Genomic DNA, 16,890 nt, shown 5'->3' with positions numbered 1-16,890 from the left:
GAATTAATTGCAGTTTCGTTTTAGTATCTTTCATAATATATTACTTTTAAGTTTGGAATCCCCTACTTGTGAAAACATTTCGGCCTACCCTATCAAACATCTTTACAATCTTAAAAGAATTGCCTGACCACCTTCAGAAATTTATGCACGTGAACCTCCAGGTTCCTCTGTTTGTGTACATCCTCAAAGTTGTATCATTGGACCTATATTACATGTCCACATTTCTTCTCAGAAACAAAATTCATGACCTGACAGCAATAATGAACAATAGTAGTGAATGGCAATTGGACACCATTAACTGTTACTTCGGTTTTGTTTTGTTCTACTTCAGCCACTAATGTTGAACTACATTTCAGTGAGCATCGAGTTAATGGTAGCGATGCTTTCACTAACAGGGGGAACTTGAAGATTGGGGACACGTTTTTAAGATGAGAGGAGAGAGATTTTAGAAAGGACATGAGGGGCAAGTTTTTTTGTTTACACAGAAGGTGGTTCGCATGTGGAGTGAACTTCCTGAGGAAGTGGAGGGTGTGGTACACTTACAGTATTTAAAAGACATTAGATAAGTACATGAATAGGAAAGGTTTGGAGGGATATGGGCCAGGAGCATGCAAGTGGGGCTAGTTTAGTTTGTGAATATGTTCAACATAGATGGGTTGGACCAAAGGGTCTGTTTCCATTCTGTATGACTCCATGCCTCTAATTCTATCAGGTCACCTCTGTCAGAGCCCCAGTCTATTATGTTTTCTGATGGTTATACCATCTTCTGGTGTAATGGGTAACAGTAAAGTATATTTAATTAGTGTTCAGAACCAAATAACTGAATTTACAGGTTGATAGCTATGATCTTACAGCTGTTACAGAGACATTGGTACAGTGAGATCAATGCTGGGAACTAAATATTCAGTGACTTTTGTAAACAGACATAAAGGATAGTGGGGTAGAGTTGGTACAGGATGGAATAAGTACAAGAGCAAGAAATGAAAAAGGGAAGGTGACATTGATAGTGTTGACAATGAAGGTAAGTAACAAAGGCAGTGCATTAATCACAAGTGACTTTGATCATGTAGATTGGGCTAGTCAGATTAATAGAGGTAGCCAACAGGAAGAGGCTATAGTGCGTACTTTTTTACTTTATTTATTCACAGGCTGGGCGTGTCGCTAGCTAGGATAGCATTTGTTGCCCATCCCTAATTCCCCTTAAGAGTCAACCACATTGCTTTGGGACTGGAGTAACATGTAGGCCAGACCAGGAAAGGGCTGTAGTTTCCTTCCTTAAAGAATATTAATGACCCAGGTGGGTCATCGTTAGACTGTTAATTCCAGATTTTCTTTAAGTTGAATTGGAATTTCACCATTCACTATGGTGGAATTTGAACCCATGACCCCAGAACATTATCTGGGTCTCTGTATTAATAGTCAAGTGATAATCCACTAGGCTAATGTCTTCCTTAATTTGGTATAGTTTCCTAGAACAATATATTGTGGTCCAGGTTATTTTGGATCTAGTGATCTGTAACGAGGCATGTTTCATTTATGATGTCAGAATAAAACAGTGACCATAAAATGGTAAAATTTAACATTTAGTTAGAGATGAAGGACTTGGGTCAAAATAATTGTACTGAATTTAAATAAAGATAATTTCAAAGGAATGAGGGCAGAGCTGGCTAGAGCAGACTGGGAAGAGTTTAGCAGCAAAATCAGTTGAGGACCAATGGTAGACGGTGGCACAGTGGTTAGCACTGCTGCCTCACAGCGCCAGACACCCGGGTTCAATTCCTGCCTCAGGCGACTGACTGTGTGGAGTTTGCACGTTCTCCCCGTGTCTGCGTGGGTTTCCTCCGGGTGCTCAGGTTTCCTCCCACCATCCAAAGATGTGCAGGGTCAGGTGAATTGGCCATACTAAATTGCCTGTAGTGTTAGGTAAGGGGTAAATGTAGGGGTGTTGGTGGGTTTCGCTTCGGCGGGACGGTGTGGACTTGTTGGGCCGAAGGGCCTGTTTCCACACTGTAATCTAATCTAAATCTAAAAATAGTTCAAGACATGCAGCAGAAAAGACTTATCCCAGTAAGGATCAAGGATTCTAGGAATGGGATAGGCCACTGTGGTTAACCAGGAAAGCTAATGATAGCATAATTTTTTTTAAAGCATACAATGTGGCAAAGATTAGTGGTAAGCCAGAGGATTGGGAATTTTTTAAAAATGACAAAAGGATGTCAAAGAAAGGGACAAAAATAAACTTTGAGGATAAACTTGAAAGTACTATCAAGATGGACAGCAAGAGTATAAAATGAAGAAATGTGAAGGGAGAGGGAAGCCAAAGTGAGCATTGATCCATTTGAGAATGATGCTGGGAAAATACTAATTTGTAACCAGGAAATGGCAGATGAGTTGAATAAACACTTTGCATCAGTCTTCACAGTAGAAAACTCTAAAAGCATTCTAAAAATTACTATGCAATCAAGGGACAAAGGGAGTAGCGGAAATAAATACAATAACTATCACGAGAGAAAAAGTGCGAGGGAAACTAATGCGGCTAAAGACCAATATAAGTCCCTTGGATGGCAATCTGGAAGTAGCAAGCTGCCACAGGGATCCGTGCAGGGGCCACAATATTCATTGATAACGTGCTTGAGGAAAGAGAATGCACTATAGCTAGGTTTACAGATTACCCAAATGTAGGTGGGAAAGCAAGTGGTGAGAATGACAGAATCTGCAGAGGAATGTGAACAGGTTAGACGAGTGGTCAAAAAAATTGACCATTGGAGTGCAATGTTCAAAAATATGGTTTTTGGCAGGAAGAACAGAATCTGAATGATATTTAACTGAAGAAAGATGACAAAGCTACAGGGGCAGTTGGGAGTCCTTATGCATGAATCACAAAAATAATTACGTTTAATGGTAATAGAGAAGGCAAATGGAATGTTGGCCTTTGTTTTCAAAGGGAATAAAGTGTAAAAGTAAGGAGGTTTTACTCCAGTTATACAAGATACTAGTCATACCACAGCTGGGATCTATGAACAGTTTTTGGCCCCTTAAGGAAAGATATACTGCCATTAACCGTAGTCAAGAAAAGATTTACTAGGCTGACGCTGTGTTTGGAGGGTCTGTCTTATGGAGAGAGGCTGAGTAGAATGGACCTGTACTCATTGGAATATTTTTTTAAATGAGAGGCAACTTTGTTGAAACATGCAAGGTTATTGGGCTTGACAGGATAGATGCACATTGTTTTCCCTTGCAGCAAAGTCTAGGACTAATGGCCATAATCTCAGAATAAGGGTTGCCCATTAAAGACAGAAATAAAGGTAAATGTCTTTTGTGTGTGGTGAATCTGTGGAATTGTTCACTGTAGAGGCTGGGTCAATAAGTGTATTTGTTGAATGAGATATATTTGTAATCAGGAAGGGAATCAAGGATTGTGGGAAAAAGTCAGGAAAGTGGAGTTGAGGGCTTTCAGATGAGTCACGATCTCACTGAGTGGTGGGGTAGATTCGACAGGCTGAATGGTCTACTTCTGCTGGCATGCCTTATGATTTCGAATGTTGTAGATTAGAACTCTACCACAGTGCTCTACCTATTGTCCATTGAAGCTTCTGTGTAAATTTGACATCACCTTCAATCATATTCTAAAGGTATAGAATTAAGGTTTTCAAAATGGTGAAGGGAGTGAACTCAGTTGGGTATGTTGTTTGAAATGACAAAGGGCAGAGAGGGCCAAAGAATATGCATGTAAAATACATATGACTAATTGGATATGCAAATATGGTTAGCTGCATTACTGATTTACAAAATAAATGTATAAGATGTTTTTAATCCCTACAGAGTGGAAACATTTGTTGGTTATTATTTGATCTCAGTTTTCCCGCACATGGCGTGGCACATCTACTAAATGTCAAAACTCATTTAACAAAAGTCATCAATCTAAAAAGTTAAATCCATTTTCCTCTCTGCAGATGTTTCAGATCCTTGGAGTGATTCCAGCATTTTCTATTTCTCCATACATGATGTCATAAGGGCCACCAAAAAAAATTTGACTTGTAAATCATTTTGCTGCTATTTGTGGTACCTTGATACGTGCAAAACAACGCCGTAACACAACTTAATATATTGATTTGATCCAAAAAAATGAGTCTTTGCACTTGAAACATTAGCTTTGTTTCTGTCTCCACAGATTTTACCAGATCTACTGAGTTTATCCAGAGTTTTCTGTTTTTATTTCATATTTTGGCATCCATGGTATTTTGCTTTTAATTAATAAACTGCTGGGTCTTTTCCTGACTAATTTTCCATATGTTTGTATTCAATAAGCAGTTTGCTAAAAAGCAGTTTGTTAATTGTGAGCCACACTGGGGTGTTTCTGAGAAACCAGATTACAAACCATATAAACTTATTCTAATGGTAAATGAGCATTACTTTCTACCTTCACAGACCTTAATCTCTGTCTTTGTATTACAAAAATCTATTTGTCCCACCCAAGTTGCGGTGTCTGCTTCAGATGTAATGAACACGAGATATTTATAACACAATGTTCAGTTTATTTTGTTGAATGTAGCTATGTAGGGCAGGAACTTGGCAAGATTTTCACAGACACTGTTTCTCGCTTCAAAAATTAGAATCAACTGGTAACTTTGGAAGTAAAGATGATTGTGACAACTCATTCTAATAAATAAATTAGGTCTGGGCTGTTAGTACAGTAACTGTATTGACAGTGATAGATAATTATATGATCACGTGGTCACAATCCACAGTTATTGTGAATTTAGTGGCCATTGTAATATAAACGTTGTAGAATGTAAGCATTGATAGAGACCTTGCAGCCCATTATCCCCATGCCATATCTCTGAAAGGGCCAATTAGCCCTGAAAGTGTTTCCATTTCCCTCTTGAAAGTTACTATTAAACTGCTTCCAGCACCTTTTTTCAGACACCAGTGTGTTCCAAGTCACAAGTTGCTTCATAACAAAAGTCTCCTGGTTCCCATTCCTTTTTGGGTTTTTTTTGCTAATTATCTTCAGTATGACACTTCTGGTTTAGACCAGAACCCAAGCCAGAGATGTTCCCATCCCATGAGTGAATTTTTAAAAATTCCCCTTTATTCTCTCTGCTCTAAGGAAGACAATCCCAGTTCCTCCATAGTGAATGGTCAACGTGCATTCTTCTTGTATCATGTTCTTAAAAGGATTAGTGCAAATGCCTGGAGGTGCCATTGTCAACCCTCCGTTCAAATCAACCTCTTCTCTCCTGTTAACCTTCTAGCCAACTTGGATTTCTCAAGTTGTGCTTGAGAAGGGAGTCCAAATAAAAATTGTCATTGATAATCTGTCCAGTCCTGCTGGAAGTGGAGCAGTCGAGTGCTGAGAACACTTTATGGTTGAACACTTCTCTATCTGGTTGAAGCACCAGGAAAGTTGAAGAGAAGATCTTGCATTGCTCCCTAATAACAGCTAAATGAAACCTGCCTACTTTTAATATTAAATGTAACATTTAATGCTTTTATGTAGAGCCCGTACTTGAAACTTTCAATAGATGTTTGTTTTCTGACAATATTCTGGTTTGTTAATACAATGTTCCAGTTCTGTCTTTGTGTGCATTGCCATTTCTCCCTGTTTTGGCATTGGTGGCTTAAGCTGCCTTGGTTCGAAGATTTGGAATTCCCTTTCTAAACCTTGCCATCTTGAACTTTTTTCCCTTCCTTTAAGGAATTCCTTGACACCTTCCTGTCTTTGATCAAGCTTTTGACCACTTCTTCTAATATCTCCTTATGTGGCTTAGTCTCCAATGACACTGCTGTAAAGCACCTCAGCTTTTTAATATATTAAATGTACTACATGAATACAAGTTTTTATTGTTGCTGATTGAAATTTTAACTAAAAGAAACATTGCAGAAATATACAGTGTGACAAAGAGGCTTTGCAAAGTTGTTGTGATTTTAAGTTCTTGTATTTTATTTAATGCTTCCATTGACCTTGTACTTTACTCTTGTCAGTTGCTATCACACAGGGGGGAGCAATTCAGCTGGCCAACAATGGTACAGATGGAGTGCAAGGACTCCAGACACTAACAATGACCAACGCAGCTACAGCCCAGGGTGGAGCAGCCATTGTACAGTATGCACAGAGCCCTGATGGACAGCAAATCTTTGTGCCGGGCAGCCAAGTGCTTGTACAAGGTGAGTTGTTTTGTCAGGTGCTTTTCACTAACAAAAGGTTTCCGTTTCTCCTGCAATGCCGAAAGCGTGCCTCTGATAGACTAATTTGCTGTGGAGCCTGCAAGTCTAAAGAATTAGATTGAGATCGCTTTTGCCAGAGGCCATTCTGTTGAGATGGTGGATACTTGTCTGAGCTTTGTTGAATCATTCAATTTGGTGTACAAGTTGGTGCTAAGAAAAATGTCATGATGTTTAATAATACCAGTGTGTACTGCAGCGCAGTGATGCGCAGCCGAAAGCAGGAACCTGACATGAAAAATATTGCAAGTCTTAAGTTTATATTGTGTGATTCAGTGGCCAATATATCAATAGAACTTTTACAAACTCGGTTCAAGTATTGGTTTTGTCATATGGTGAAGAGCTTTGCAAAGAGGCAGCTGCATTTTCCGTTATTGATCAGGTTAATGTTGAAAATGTACTTTTCCTCAGTGAGATTAGTTAAGCAGCAGCATGTTAATGGAGTATAAGCATTAAGTGGTGTTTGTGCATTTTGAATAAAGCTTGGTGGAGTCAGATAAAGGCAGTAGCAAGAATTATATTCTGTATCGGCTATTACAACATTTTAATATTTTCAACTCATTTGAATTTTTCTTTGAAATGGATCAGCTAAATACAAGTGGAAGGAACCATGGATCGTGAAGGCTTAGCTGTAATGGCCCTCAAAACTTTGTGACCTATTGTTTCCTTAAAAACTGACTGAAAGAATTCTGGAACAATGGGTATGTAGTTGGCAAACAAAGACACTTTCAAGAAAAGGAAAATTAGATATCTAAGGTGGTAAATTGATGAATTGAGAGTGGACTTTTTAAAGAAAGATTGTTTGCCACAGGTAATGTTGTGAAGTAACAAAAAGGTGCCTCAGTTAAGTGAGCTATTTATAGTGCAAGGTGGTGTGACAAGTCACCGAGAGATCATCATTTGATTGAAAAAGCAAGAGTCTGATCACATGAAAGAAATTAGCTTGGAGTGGATGAGGGAATTGAGGTAATGTGCAGTCTCTAACAAATGAGCAGCACGGTCGCTCAGTAGTTAGCACTGCTGTCTCACAGCACAATTCCACTCTCGGGTGACTCTCTGTGGAGTTTTCACGTTCTCCCTGTGTCTGCATGGGTTTCCTCCAGATGCACCAGTTTTCTTCCACAGTCGAAACATGTGCAGCTTAGGTGGATCAGCCATGCTAAATTGCCCAATGCGTGCTGGCGAGGTGTATTAGCCATGGGAAATGCATAGTTATGGGGACAGGGAAGGGGGTGGGCTGCCCTTCGGAGTGTCAGTGTGGAATTGATGGGCCGAATGGCCTGTTTCCACACAGGGTTTCTGTGAGGACTAGTGGTTATCATTTTAACCTTGCTAGTCCCAGGGCATCACGGCATGGTTATAATCTAATAGCTCAGCACAAAAAAATGATAAATATTAAGATTGGACTTTATTCAGCCTTGTATTATTGACACCGTTAAAGCAAATGACTGCGGCCTTGAACTGAAAACGGTGGCATTAATTGGATTAATACTGGGTCCCGTATATGAGAGCACATACCACTCAGGTAATCTGAAATGCTAGGGCTCAGAACAAAATTAATCTCCTGATTTAAGTATAACACCGTACATTTACACCCCCAGCCCAAGTCTGTTGCAGGCATTACGTGTTAAGTACTCAGAAAATAAATGAAGAAATTCAACATCCAGAAGTAAGTAGTTGTAGAATTCTGATCTGGATAAATGGAGTTCCTTAAGTAATTAGTAATCAGAGATGTGCTAACCAGTTGTCTGTAGAATCCATGCAAAGGAAAAGTCTCCATAGTCCCAGAGGACCATAGGGCTGCTGCCTGATTAGATAAAAATGACTAGTAATGAGGTTAACCTGAGGGTCATTGTACCTCTGGTGAGGGGTGGGGTTGAGCAGGTGGGATCTTTTCTGGTAGCCTGAGCCAATGCTACTGCATCGCAAACCAGCTGTTGAGCCCACTGAGCTAACCGACCCCATTTAATGTGTTAGGATATTTACAAAGTTAACATCTGTATGCCTGTTGTCTCTTGATGTTTAACGTTTTTTTTTCTACTCAGGTGCTGCTGGAGATGTCCAAACCTATCAGATCCGTACAACTCCTAACTCCACTGCTGGCCAGGGAATGGTTATGGCATCTTCACCAGTCCTGCAAAGCCAGCCCCAGAATGCTGAAGAAACCACTCGTAAACGTGAAATCCGCCTCATGAAAAACAGGTAGTTTCCCTTTCCTTTGATCCTGTAAACTGCTGGCTCTGTCCTCATTGGAATGACCTTTCAGGTCCTCTAAAAGAAATTTGTGACCGTGGTGGGTGGGGATTGTTGATGGGTCAAAGTACTACCTGGCATAACCACATCTTAGCTCTGTGCGAGCTACACTGATCTCATCTGAGACAACAGTTGCTGCAATTGGTCTTACCATCCTTATAGTAGAGTCATTAGCTCGACCTCCTGGTCTTCATCGCTAAATCATGAATCCTATGGCAATGGCAGAGTGCAAGCATCAGATGAGAGGAAAATAAGATTTCACTGTGATGTCCGACATGCTCAACATTTATTTGATATGGGACTGTACAAGTGCATGGTGCTGCAGGGAGCTATTCAGCCAGGCTTGTCTCTGCCAACCTTTGGCCAAAGTAAGTTGAATCTGTCTTACTGTTATCTGTCCCTGCATAGAAGATTTAATAGGGTCTGACTGAGATATTCCCTGTGGCTAAGAATCCCCTGTAAATGAACATTTCTTAAAAATAAATTACATGAATGTGTCTTCCCACCTTTTTTGTTTTAAATTGATTACTCCTTGTTGCTGAAATCCCAACCAAAAAAAATTTTCCCATTTGTCCCCCTCAATTTAGTTTCTATGTCAATATAGTTTCCTTTAGTTTTCTCTTCTACAGTGAACGTAGTACCAAATCTGTTAAATGTAGTGTATTTAAATTGTCAAACCCAATCATTTTGATTCTAAAGAGTTATTTAAAGCAGAAAAGGAAGACGGTTAGGAAGGACATTCCAGGGCTTATGACCTGGACGCCTGAAGACAGGGTTGCTAATGGTGAGGTGAAACAAGCAGTCAAGAGTTAACAAGCATCGCAGTCTTGAGAGTGGTAGGGTTTGCGGAACATGTCAGCTTGAGTCCCTGCTTTAAGTTGGGGATATGAAGGAAAGGGAGCAGGCAGTAATGTTGAGTGCTTGTTCTAATTTCTTGCTTTTTCCACACTTTTCAGGGAAGCAGCTCGAGAGTGCCGTCGCAAGAAGAAAGAATATGTGAAGTGCTTGGAGAATCGGGTTGCTGTTCTGGAAAATCAAAACAAGACGCTCATTGAGGAACTGAAGGCACTCAAAGACCTGTATTGCCATAAATCCGACTAGCACGCCATTGTCATTCTTGCGAATGATTAACAGACTTGCCCCAAAAGACTATTGGCATGAGCTGGGCGACTCTGCTACCTTTTCTAACGATTTCTCTCCTCCATGGGAAAAAAAAGTTTAAAAAAACTGCATGGATGCAGTTCCGGCAGCTGCATGCCCATGCACCAGGGGATCATGCATCGGATTGTGGGATCCAGCCTGGTCAAATCTTTCTCTGTTCCAAACTCAAGATAGCGTGGAACCTGGTTTGGGCAATTTTTTTTTTCACATGAACATTTTTATATACAAACTAACTTATCGGTACAAAAAAAAATTCTTGTCTAGCGTGACCAGGAAAGATCACAAGCAAACATTTTCGTTTATAGAATGTCTTTTTCACCTCCCTCCTCCACCCCCATCATTCTTTTTTTTTTCTTCTCCTTGTTGCTCTGGGGTGCAATGTTGCTGCAATCATCCCTTTTGGGGTAAGAGTTGTGTCGCCTCAACCTTGCTTTTGTGGCACCTTCGGGCCTGTACAGTTAAAGGCACACACTCGTGAGGCAACGCGGATGGCTATGCAGTCGTCTTCTCACCAAGCCATTTGTACGATGCATCAGATTGCAACCCAGCGACAATACAAAACCACACCATATAATGTTGCATCAGAGGGGTTGGCCTATGTTGGAACTGAAGATCCCTTTTATCCAGAGAGTTGTGGATCTTGTACACCTAAACTGCTTTGCTTACTGGCCATTCAATTAATCACGTTTTTTAGTCTGAGCTTAAATTTTAAAAGTTGTGTTGGTTTGCATTATATACATATATATATTATATATATATATATTTTCCTCTCTCTTTCTAAATGGTGTTGTGATCCAGCCAGACCGTTCTGTCAATCAAACTGAGCTGACTGAACCCCTGCGTGAGGCTGGAAGGAATGTTAAGTTGTGTATTTATCATTCAACAAGAAAAAGTATGTGAGGGACTGAACCATAAAACCAATTAATGCTGTAAAACAGCACCCTGAACGAAGTGGGTGTAAAGTGCTGATTTTTTTTTTGGGTGGGGCAGACGAATTGTTGTGAAACTGGTCACCTTGTTTGATGCCTTTGCACTGTATTAATAACACTTTACATTTTTATACTGTATATATATTTCTAAAAGAAGTGTGACTCTGCAAGGAAAATATAGAACTAGAAAAGGCTAAGGGTTTGTGATACAACCCCTTCACCACTCTCAGTAGAGAGAGCATTGCTGTTGCATCAATTTGAGGCTCAGCACCTTGATTCCAACCCCCCCCCCCCCCCCCCCCCCACCCTGCAAAATAAACTAGCCCAGTGCAAATTTTAAAAGAGCAATCTAATTTTTTTTTGTTTTGTTTTAATACTGAAGCTGTTATATTACAAAAAAATAACAAGACATGCTCCAAAGGATGTTACAAAGTGAACAACGCACCAGTACTTCGAAAAGGTCAATGTTTGGAGGAAGGATAATGCCCACCCTAAGTGACCATTTAAGAATACCCTGCGCATTGTGTAATTTGAATCGTGCAAGTTAAGCAGTTCTAGCTTCTGTCAAATAGTAATCTTGACCAAGACCAAATTTGGCACTGAAGTCAAAATCAAGTTCAATAATTTTACTGCCTGAACAACACCTTCCTTTTCCTTTACGTACCACTGAACCCTATCATGACATGGATTGTATTCAACACAGCCAACCTGTTTTCACCCACACATTGTCCCCATTATCAGCTTTTCTTCCCTGGTTTACTATCAACCATCCTTCTGTCTGATGTCGCTCTATCTTTCTGGGCTCTGTGTTTCAACAATCAACTCTCAGCCCTATCCCACCACCACCACCCCCAAGTCATCAAGTGCAAACGTCATCTTTTCTTAGTTACCGTCAGTTCTCATGAAGTGTCAGTGGACTAGAAACATCAATTCTGTTTCTCTCCATAGATACTACATAATATGCTGGCTTACAGGTAGGGCTAAGAAAATAGAACAAAGGAAATATGGAGAGCTGGTGCTAATGAGATGAATGGAATGACCTTCTGCACTGTAACAACTCCATGATTTGGGGAAAACCTTTAAATTGTAGTCACCGTTTTAATGTAGGAAATAGTGTTTTGCACGTAGCAAGATTCTGCAGCAATATGATAATTATTTTGTAATGATGATTGAGAAATTGAATTGTTCAAGGTATTTCCTTAGTTGCTTTTTTGATAGTAACAAGGGTGTCTCATGTTCCCTCTAAGGGTGGTCACAACCTTCTGCATCTGCAAAATAGCTTTTTTTTTGCAAGTCAAGTTATAAACTGAAATGCAATACTGAACATGTTTCAGAAATGATTGAAATTTTCAAACCGAAACTACCTATATACTTGAAGGGAAACAGTGATGCAAGGGGAGGATTTTATGAACTAATAGCTTTTTTTAAGGAATCAGTGCAGGTACATGGAGCAGATTGGCCTTCTATACTGTATGATTTGATGACAACCCCATTTGCAAAGACAATACAGCTGGAAAGCAAAATATAAAAGTCTCCTTTTAAAGTTCAAAGAAAGTTGACCTTTTAAAAAAATTTCCATTGCTTCTAATTGCACAACAGCCGTTCTGCCCTGGAGACCCAGTTGAGACTGCTTGTCTCTGGTAGAATTTATAGTTGATTTAATTCAACTAGCAACTTTCTTTCAGGTCAATTCATCATCTGATTCTCAGTTCCAACAACCAGAAAGCTTTACAATTTCCTCACACTTTATAAAGGAAACTTCAAAAGACCATTTTTATTTCTTTTGCTTTCCCCATATTTTAAAAAATTCAGTTTTAAATAAAGCATTTATGTTTAAAACCAGTCTTTTGATGGGGAATGTTCAGAATCCTCACAGATTGAGAGATTTCGATCAACTCAATACAGGTACTTGAACTCCTTTTAACAGGGATGGCAAAAAAAACAGGAGAATTGAAATTCTTACACTGGGACTTATGATGTGAAAGGGTTGTAGAAGCATAGAAGAATTCAGTGATAGAGAAAAGGAAATTGAATAAATACAGAAAGCAAACATTTGTAGTGCTATGTGGAAAGTGTGGGTGTGTGAGACTAATTGAATTGCTCTTTCAAACCACCAGCATTGGCATGATGGGACAAGGAGCCATCACCTGCGTGCTGTACAATGCTATTGTGTCTGAGTTTGTCTCCTCAGTGATTATTTTATCACTCGTATTCTGAGCTGGTGCTTAAAAATAACCAGTGGTTGGTGGAAAAAGCTTAAGGTTTTTCGGTACACGATCTGTGTCTTGGGGTGTTAAGTGACAAATCGGCTATTTCCAGGATGTTCGCTCACGACTCAGTAGCAGGGGGTGTTTTGAAAATCTTGACAATAGCTCTGCCTCTTGCCTAACTTCCAAACAATAAGGATTCATTTTTGTACTTGGATGACGGTATGTTTTCCCTGGTTCTCTTTCAGCAGCTACAAACAATTTTCCTCTTGCATTAGACAATCACTCGTTGAATCATACAGTCAAAAGGGCCACAGTCCCGCGCTCCAGCTCTTTTTCTTGTCACCCCGCAATTTTTTTCCTTTTCAAGTATATATGCAGTTCATCTCGCTTGTGATTTTTTAGCTAGCTGCCTTGAATTTGTGTCTTCTGGTTTATGTAACTTGGCAGTGTCCCCTTAATTAATCCATTGAAATATTCATGAGTTCCTGAACAGCATCCAGTATTCCACCCGCCCACCCCCCCACAACTTTTCATCAGTTTGTCTGACCATATGAAGCATCAGAATGCATGCATATAAATATCCAGTAGGAGTTATTGTATTTTATTGTGAATTTTAGTATTGCCTGCTTTTCCCTTTCCCTAACCCAAGCTAAATTTAATGACCCTACAAACTAGATTGATTAAGATTAGTTAACACAGCAACAATCAAAATTACTTTTACTGCCCTATATAATCTTAGCCCTGGAGGACTGTTGTGATATAGTGATAATGTCCCTACCTCTGGGCTAGAGGGCTTGGGTTCAAGTCTCACTTGCCTTGATCATGTGCCATGCCATGTCTAAATGGGATAGCTTGCAGAATGGCTATGATTGATAAGGTGATAAACTAGTTTTCTGGAGAGCCCTGTATAATTTCCAGTACTTAATAGCAACACCAGGTTAAATATAGTGGTGTAACATTAACATCAGAAATTACACCGTTGGAGTTTTCAGAGACACTGGTTGGTGGTTTTCTGAAAATTCACATTATTTTGAGCTTTTTTTAAAATTATACCCCAATGGGAATTCCTTTCAGTAAACTCATTTCTCTTCCAAACACATTCCTTCAAATATATTCATTAAACTTCTGGGCACTTTTTCTGATAGATCCTTAGGTAGTGAAAACTGGATTTTGATTTTTTAAAAAACTTTGCTAAACATCCCAAAGGTGCTTTGTTTTGGTTAAATAAAACAAAGTAATTTATTGCAAGCTTTAGTGCTATGACGATTGTTTTAAATGATGTCACGTCAGGAATTATGCTCACATGCACCATCACCTGTTTAGATTCTATCACCAAAAATGTATGGTGAAGTTCCTCACTCAGACATTTGCTTCTTCATAGTAATTAGTTGAAACCATGCATCTAAAGATACCATATATAATAATTTTGTTTGAATGCTTCAAAGTTGTGCTTAGGGGTTCTACATTGAGCTGAAGAAGAATGTAAAAGTTTTGGTAAGTTGAAAATTCCCCAAAGGATGCTGAAATCAGTATCAACTCCAAAGTTCATGTATCAGTTCTGATCATACTACAATAGTACCAAAAACCCAATTGGTAACTGGAAAGATATTTTTCAGAAGAGTTCATTAGTTCATTTCCAAAGATCAGAAGTTAAAGCTATGAGAATTATTTGGACTCATGGGTTTTTTAGGTATCTGCTGCGGGTTAGTTTTTAGCTTTCACCCCTGAGTTAGAAGTTTGTTGGTTCAAAACCCAATTATGGATATGCATACAAAATAGTGTAGTGTGAGACAGTATTGCAGTGTTGGACATAATGTCATTGGGATAAGATACTGTTAAGTCCCACTTGCTCTTACATATGTATATATATATTTTTTTTAAAACCCTGGTGACACTATTTTGAAGAGGAACAAGCAATTCCTGGTGCCCTGGGTAATGTGTTCCTTTAATACTTTAATACTGAGGAATAAACATTAGCTCATCACATTGCTGTGTTTGAGAATGTACAGTGCACAAATTATTTGCCAGGTCTGTGACATTACAACAGTGACTATACTGCAGAAGTGCTTTGGTCCTGTAGTCATCATAGATGCTATTTAAAAAGTACTTAAGTAATGTATGATTTGGAGATGCCGGTGTTGGACTGGGGTGTACAAAGTTAAAAATCACACAACACCAGGTTATAGTCCAACAGGTTTAATTGGAAGCACACTAGCTTTCGGAGCGACGCTCCTTCATCAGGTGATATTCACCTGACAATCACCTGATGAAGGAGCGTCGCTCCGAAAGCTAGTGTGCTTCCAATTAAACCTGTTGGACTATAACCTGGTGTTGTATAAAGTAAAGTATGTTTTCCAAAGTTATTTCTTCATTCAGAGCTTTCTTGGGAAGAAACAAGTGTTTTGTTCAATTTCTGAAATTTCTGGTGAGGTGCCACTGTAGTTCCCTCATGGGACCTTAGTGATCCTGAGAGAAATAAATTTCATGCATTTTGAGTCCCCATAGTATCCAATAGTTTGGCAGCATTCCTCAAAATGGCCTTTGAATATAGTCACATCAAGGAAGCAGCACCGTTTGTGTGTTAAGAGGTGGAGCTCTGCCTCCACAGTGTGCTGTATCTATATAATCTACATTTAAAATAATGTCCTTGGTTGCAAAAGAGAACTTCTAAGAGTATTCAGCACTTTCATTTCTGGCCTTTACTCTGCAGCGATGTAAAATAATGGCCCAATTTGGATTTAGAAATTGCACCCATGGAGAGATTCAGCAGCTGGAGTAAACTGGAAGATATGGGGTTTATTGGGGAGAGGCTGAATTGAGACCTAGACTCTTCAGTATATCACCTGCCTGAGGGACGAACTTTTCAGCAGCAGCAGGTCAGGGTTTACTCTAGTTTGAAAAAGTAATAGTGATGTCACAGGAAGGATAACAGTCTTGACTGCTGACTATTGCTGCTTTGTTTCTTCCTCTGATTTTGTAACTATATACAAAAATTACTTATGTGAAGTCAACAAGTGCCTGACAGAACTATTTTTTAAAAATTAATTTGCATTGGCACTTAATGGATAGGTGACTGACAGGGCAGGTCTCACTGTCTCTTAAGGCAAGATATTCAATGTGTGAACTCCAAAATGCTGTTTGTGTCCTTGATAACCACATATAGGTAGCTGAAAATGTGTTGCTGGAAAAGCGCAGCAGGTCAGGCAGCATCCAAGGAACAGGAGAATCGATTCTCCTGTTCCTTGGATGCTGCCTGACCTGCTGCGCTTTCCCAGCAACACATTTTCAGCTCTGATCTCCAGCATCTGCAGTCCTCACTTTCTCCTCAACCACATATAAGTAGTTTCATCAAGATTTCAAAGATTGGTATGACGATGGTGTATCTATGAGATTAAGAATTTTGTAGGTAGTATATTTATAAATGTAATTTCCAACAATTTAAATATGTAGAGGGGGAATTAAGTACCTCCAGGCAATTTAGTATTGGTATTTAGTTGTGAAGACTGATGAAAGTGAGACATTATCTGAGGGTTGCAACCAGAGACAAGGCCATGGCAGTATGGCTTGTGATGTGAGGCTATAATGGTATTGCTTCCACAAAAACAATTAGCAAGCAGAGCCCCTAAAGTAGTATTCTTTTTGGATGCTATCCTGTGCTGTGTGCAAGTGAATGTCGAAAAATGATTGAGATGAATGTGTAATTGGCAGGAATACTTCAGATTCCAGAGGCATCAGCTCCAACTGCTTGGTCGGAGGTTGGTTGTTCGGTCGGTCACAAATGAGTAAGGTAGAATGACAGCCCTTGACATCAAGGTTGCATTCAACTGAATGTGGGATCAAAAAGCCCTAACAAAACTGGAATCCATGCGTATTAGGGTGAAAGCTCTCTGCTGGTTGGAGTCATACCTGACACCTAGGAAGACTGTTACAGTTGGAAGTCAGTATCCTGAGACTGATAAGTGTCCTAGGCCCAGCCATTTTCAGCTGCTTCATTAATGATGATAGAACAATGTTCGTGACCATTTATGATGACTCAGACACCAAAACAGTTCAATGTAACAAGATCTGGACAATATCCAGTCTGATAGTGACTGGTAGCAAGTAACATTTGA

The 16,890-nt window shown here is 39.5% G+C and overlaps 1 protein-coding gene across 8 annotated transcripts in view; it reads left to right on the top strand.

Moving 5' to 3' along the window:
- The window catches only part of creb1b (cAMP responsive element binding protein 1b), an 87,104-nt gene extending 73,078 nt beyond the window's left edge, over positions 1 to 14,026 (top strand). For all 8 annotated transcript variants that reach the window (XM_087988879.1, XM_087988878.1, XM_043693301.2 and 5 more), the window contains 3 exons: positions 5,986 to 6,168; positions 8,271 to 8,427; positions 9,435 to 14,026. In XM_087988879.1, coding sequence (XP_087845005.1) covers positions 5,986 to 6,168; positions 8,271 to 8,427; positions 9,435 to 9,579 — 485 coding nt within the window. In that variant the 3' untranslated portion in view covers positions 9,580 to 14,026. The remainder of the gene's footprint in view (positions 1 to 5,985; positions 6,169 to 8,270; positions 8,428 to 9,434) is intronic.
- Positions 14,027 to 16,890: the final 2,864 nt, after the last annotated feature.

The sequence above is a fragment of the Chiloscyllium plagiosum genome, unplaced genomic scaffold (genome assembly GCF_037043375.1).
Source record: "Chiloscyllium plagiosum isolate Xiang-an unplaced genomic scaffold, Cpla_swu_hap1 HiC_scaffold_7, whole genome shotgun sequence".
NCBI lineage: Eukaryota > Metazoa > Chordata > Chondrichthyes > Orectolobiformes > Hemiscylliidae > Chiloscyllium > Chiloscyllium plagiosum.
The sequence above is the reverse complement of the archived record's forward strand: the minus strand, read 5'-3'. Positions and strand labels throughout refer to the sequence as shown.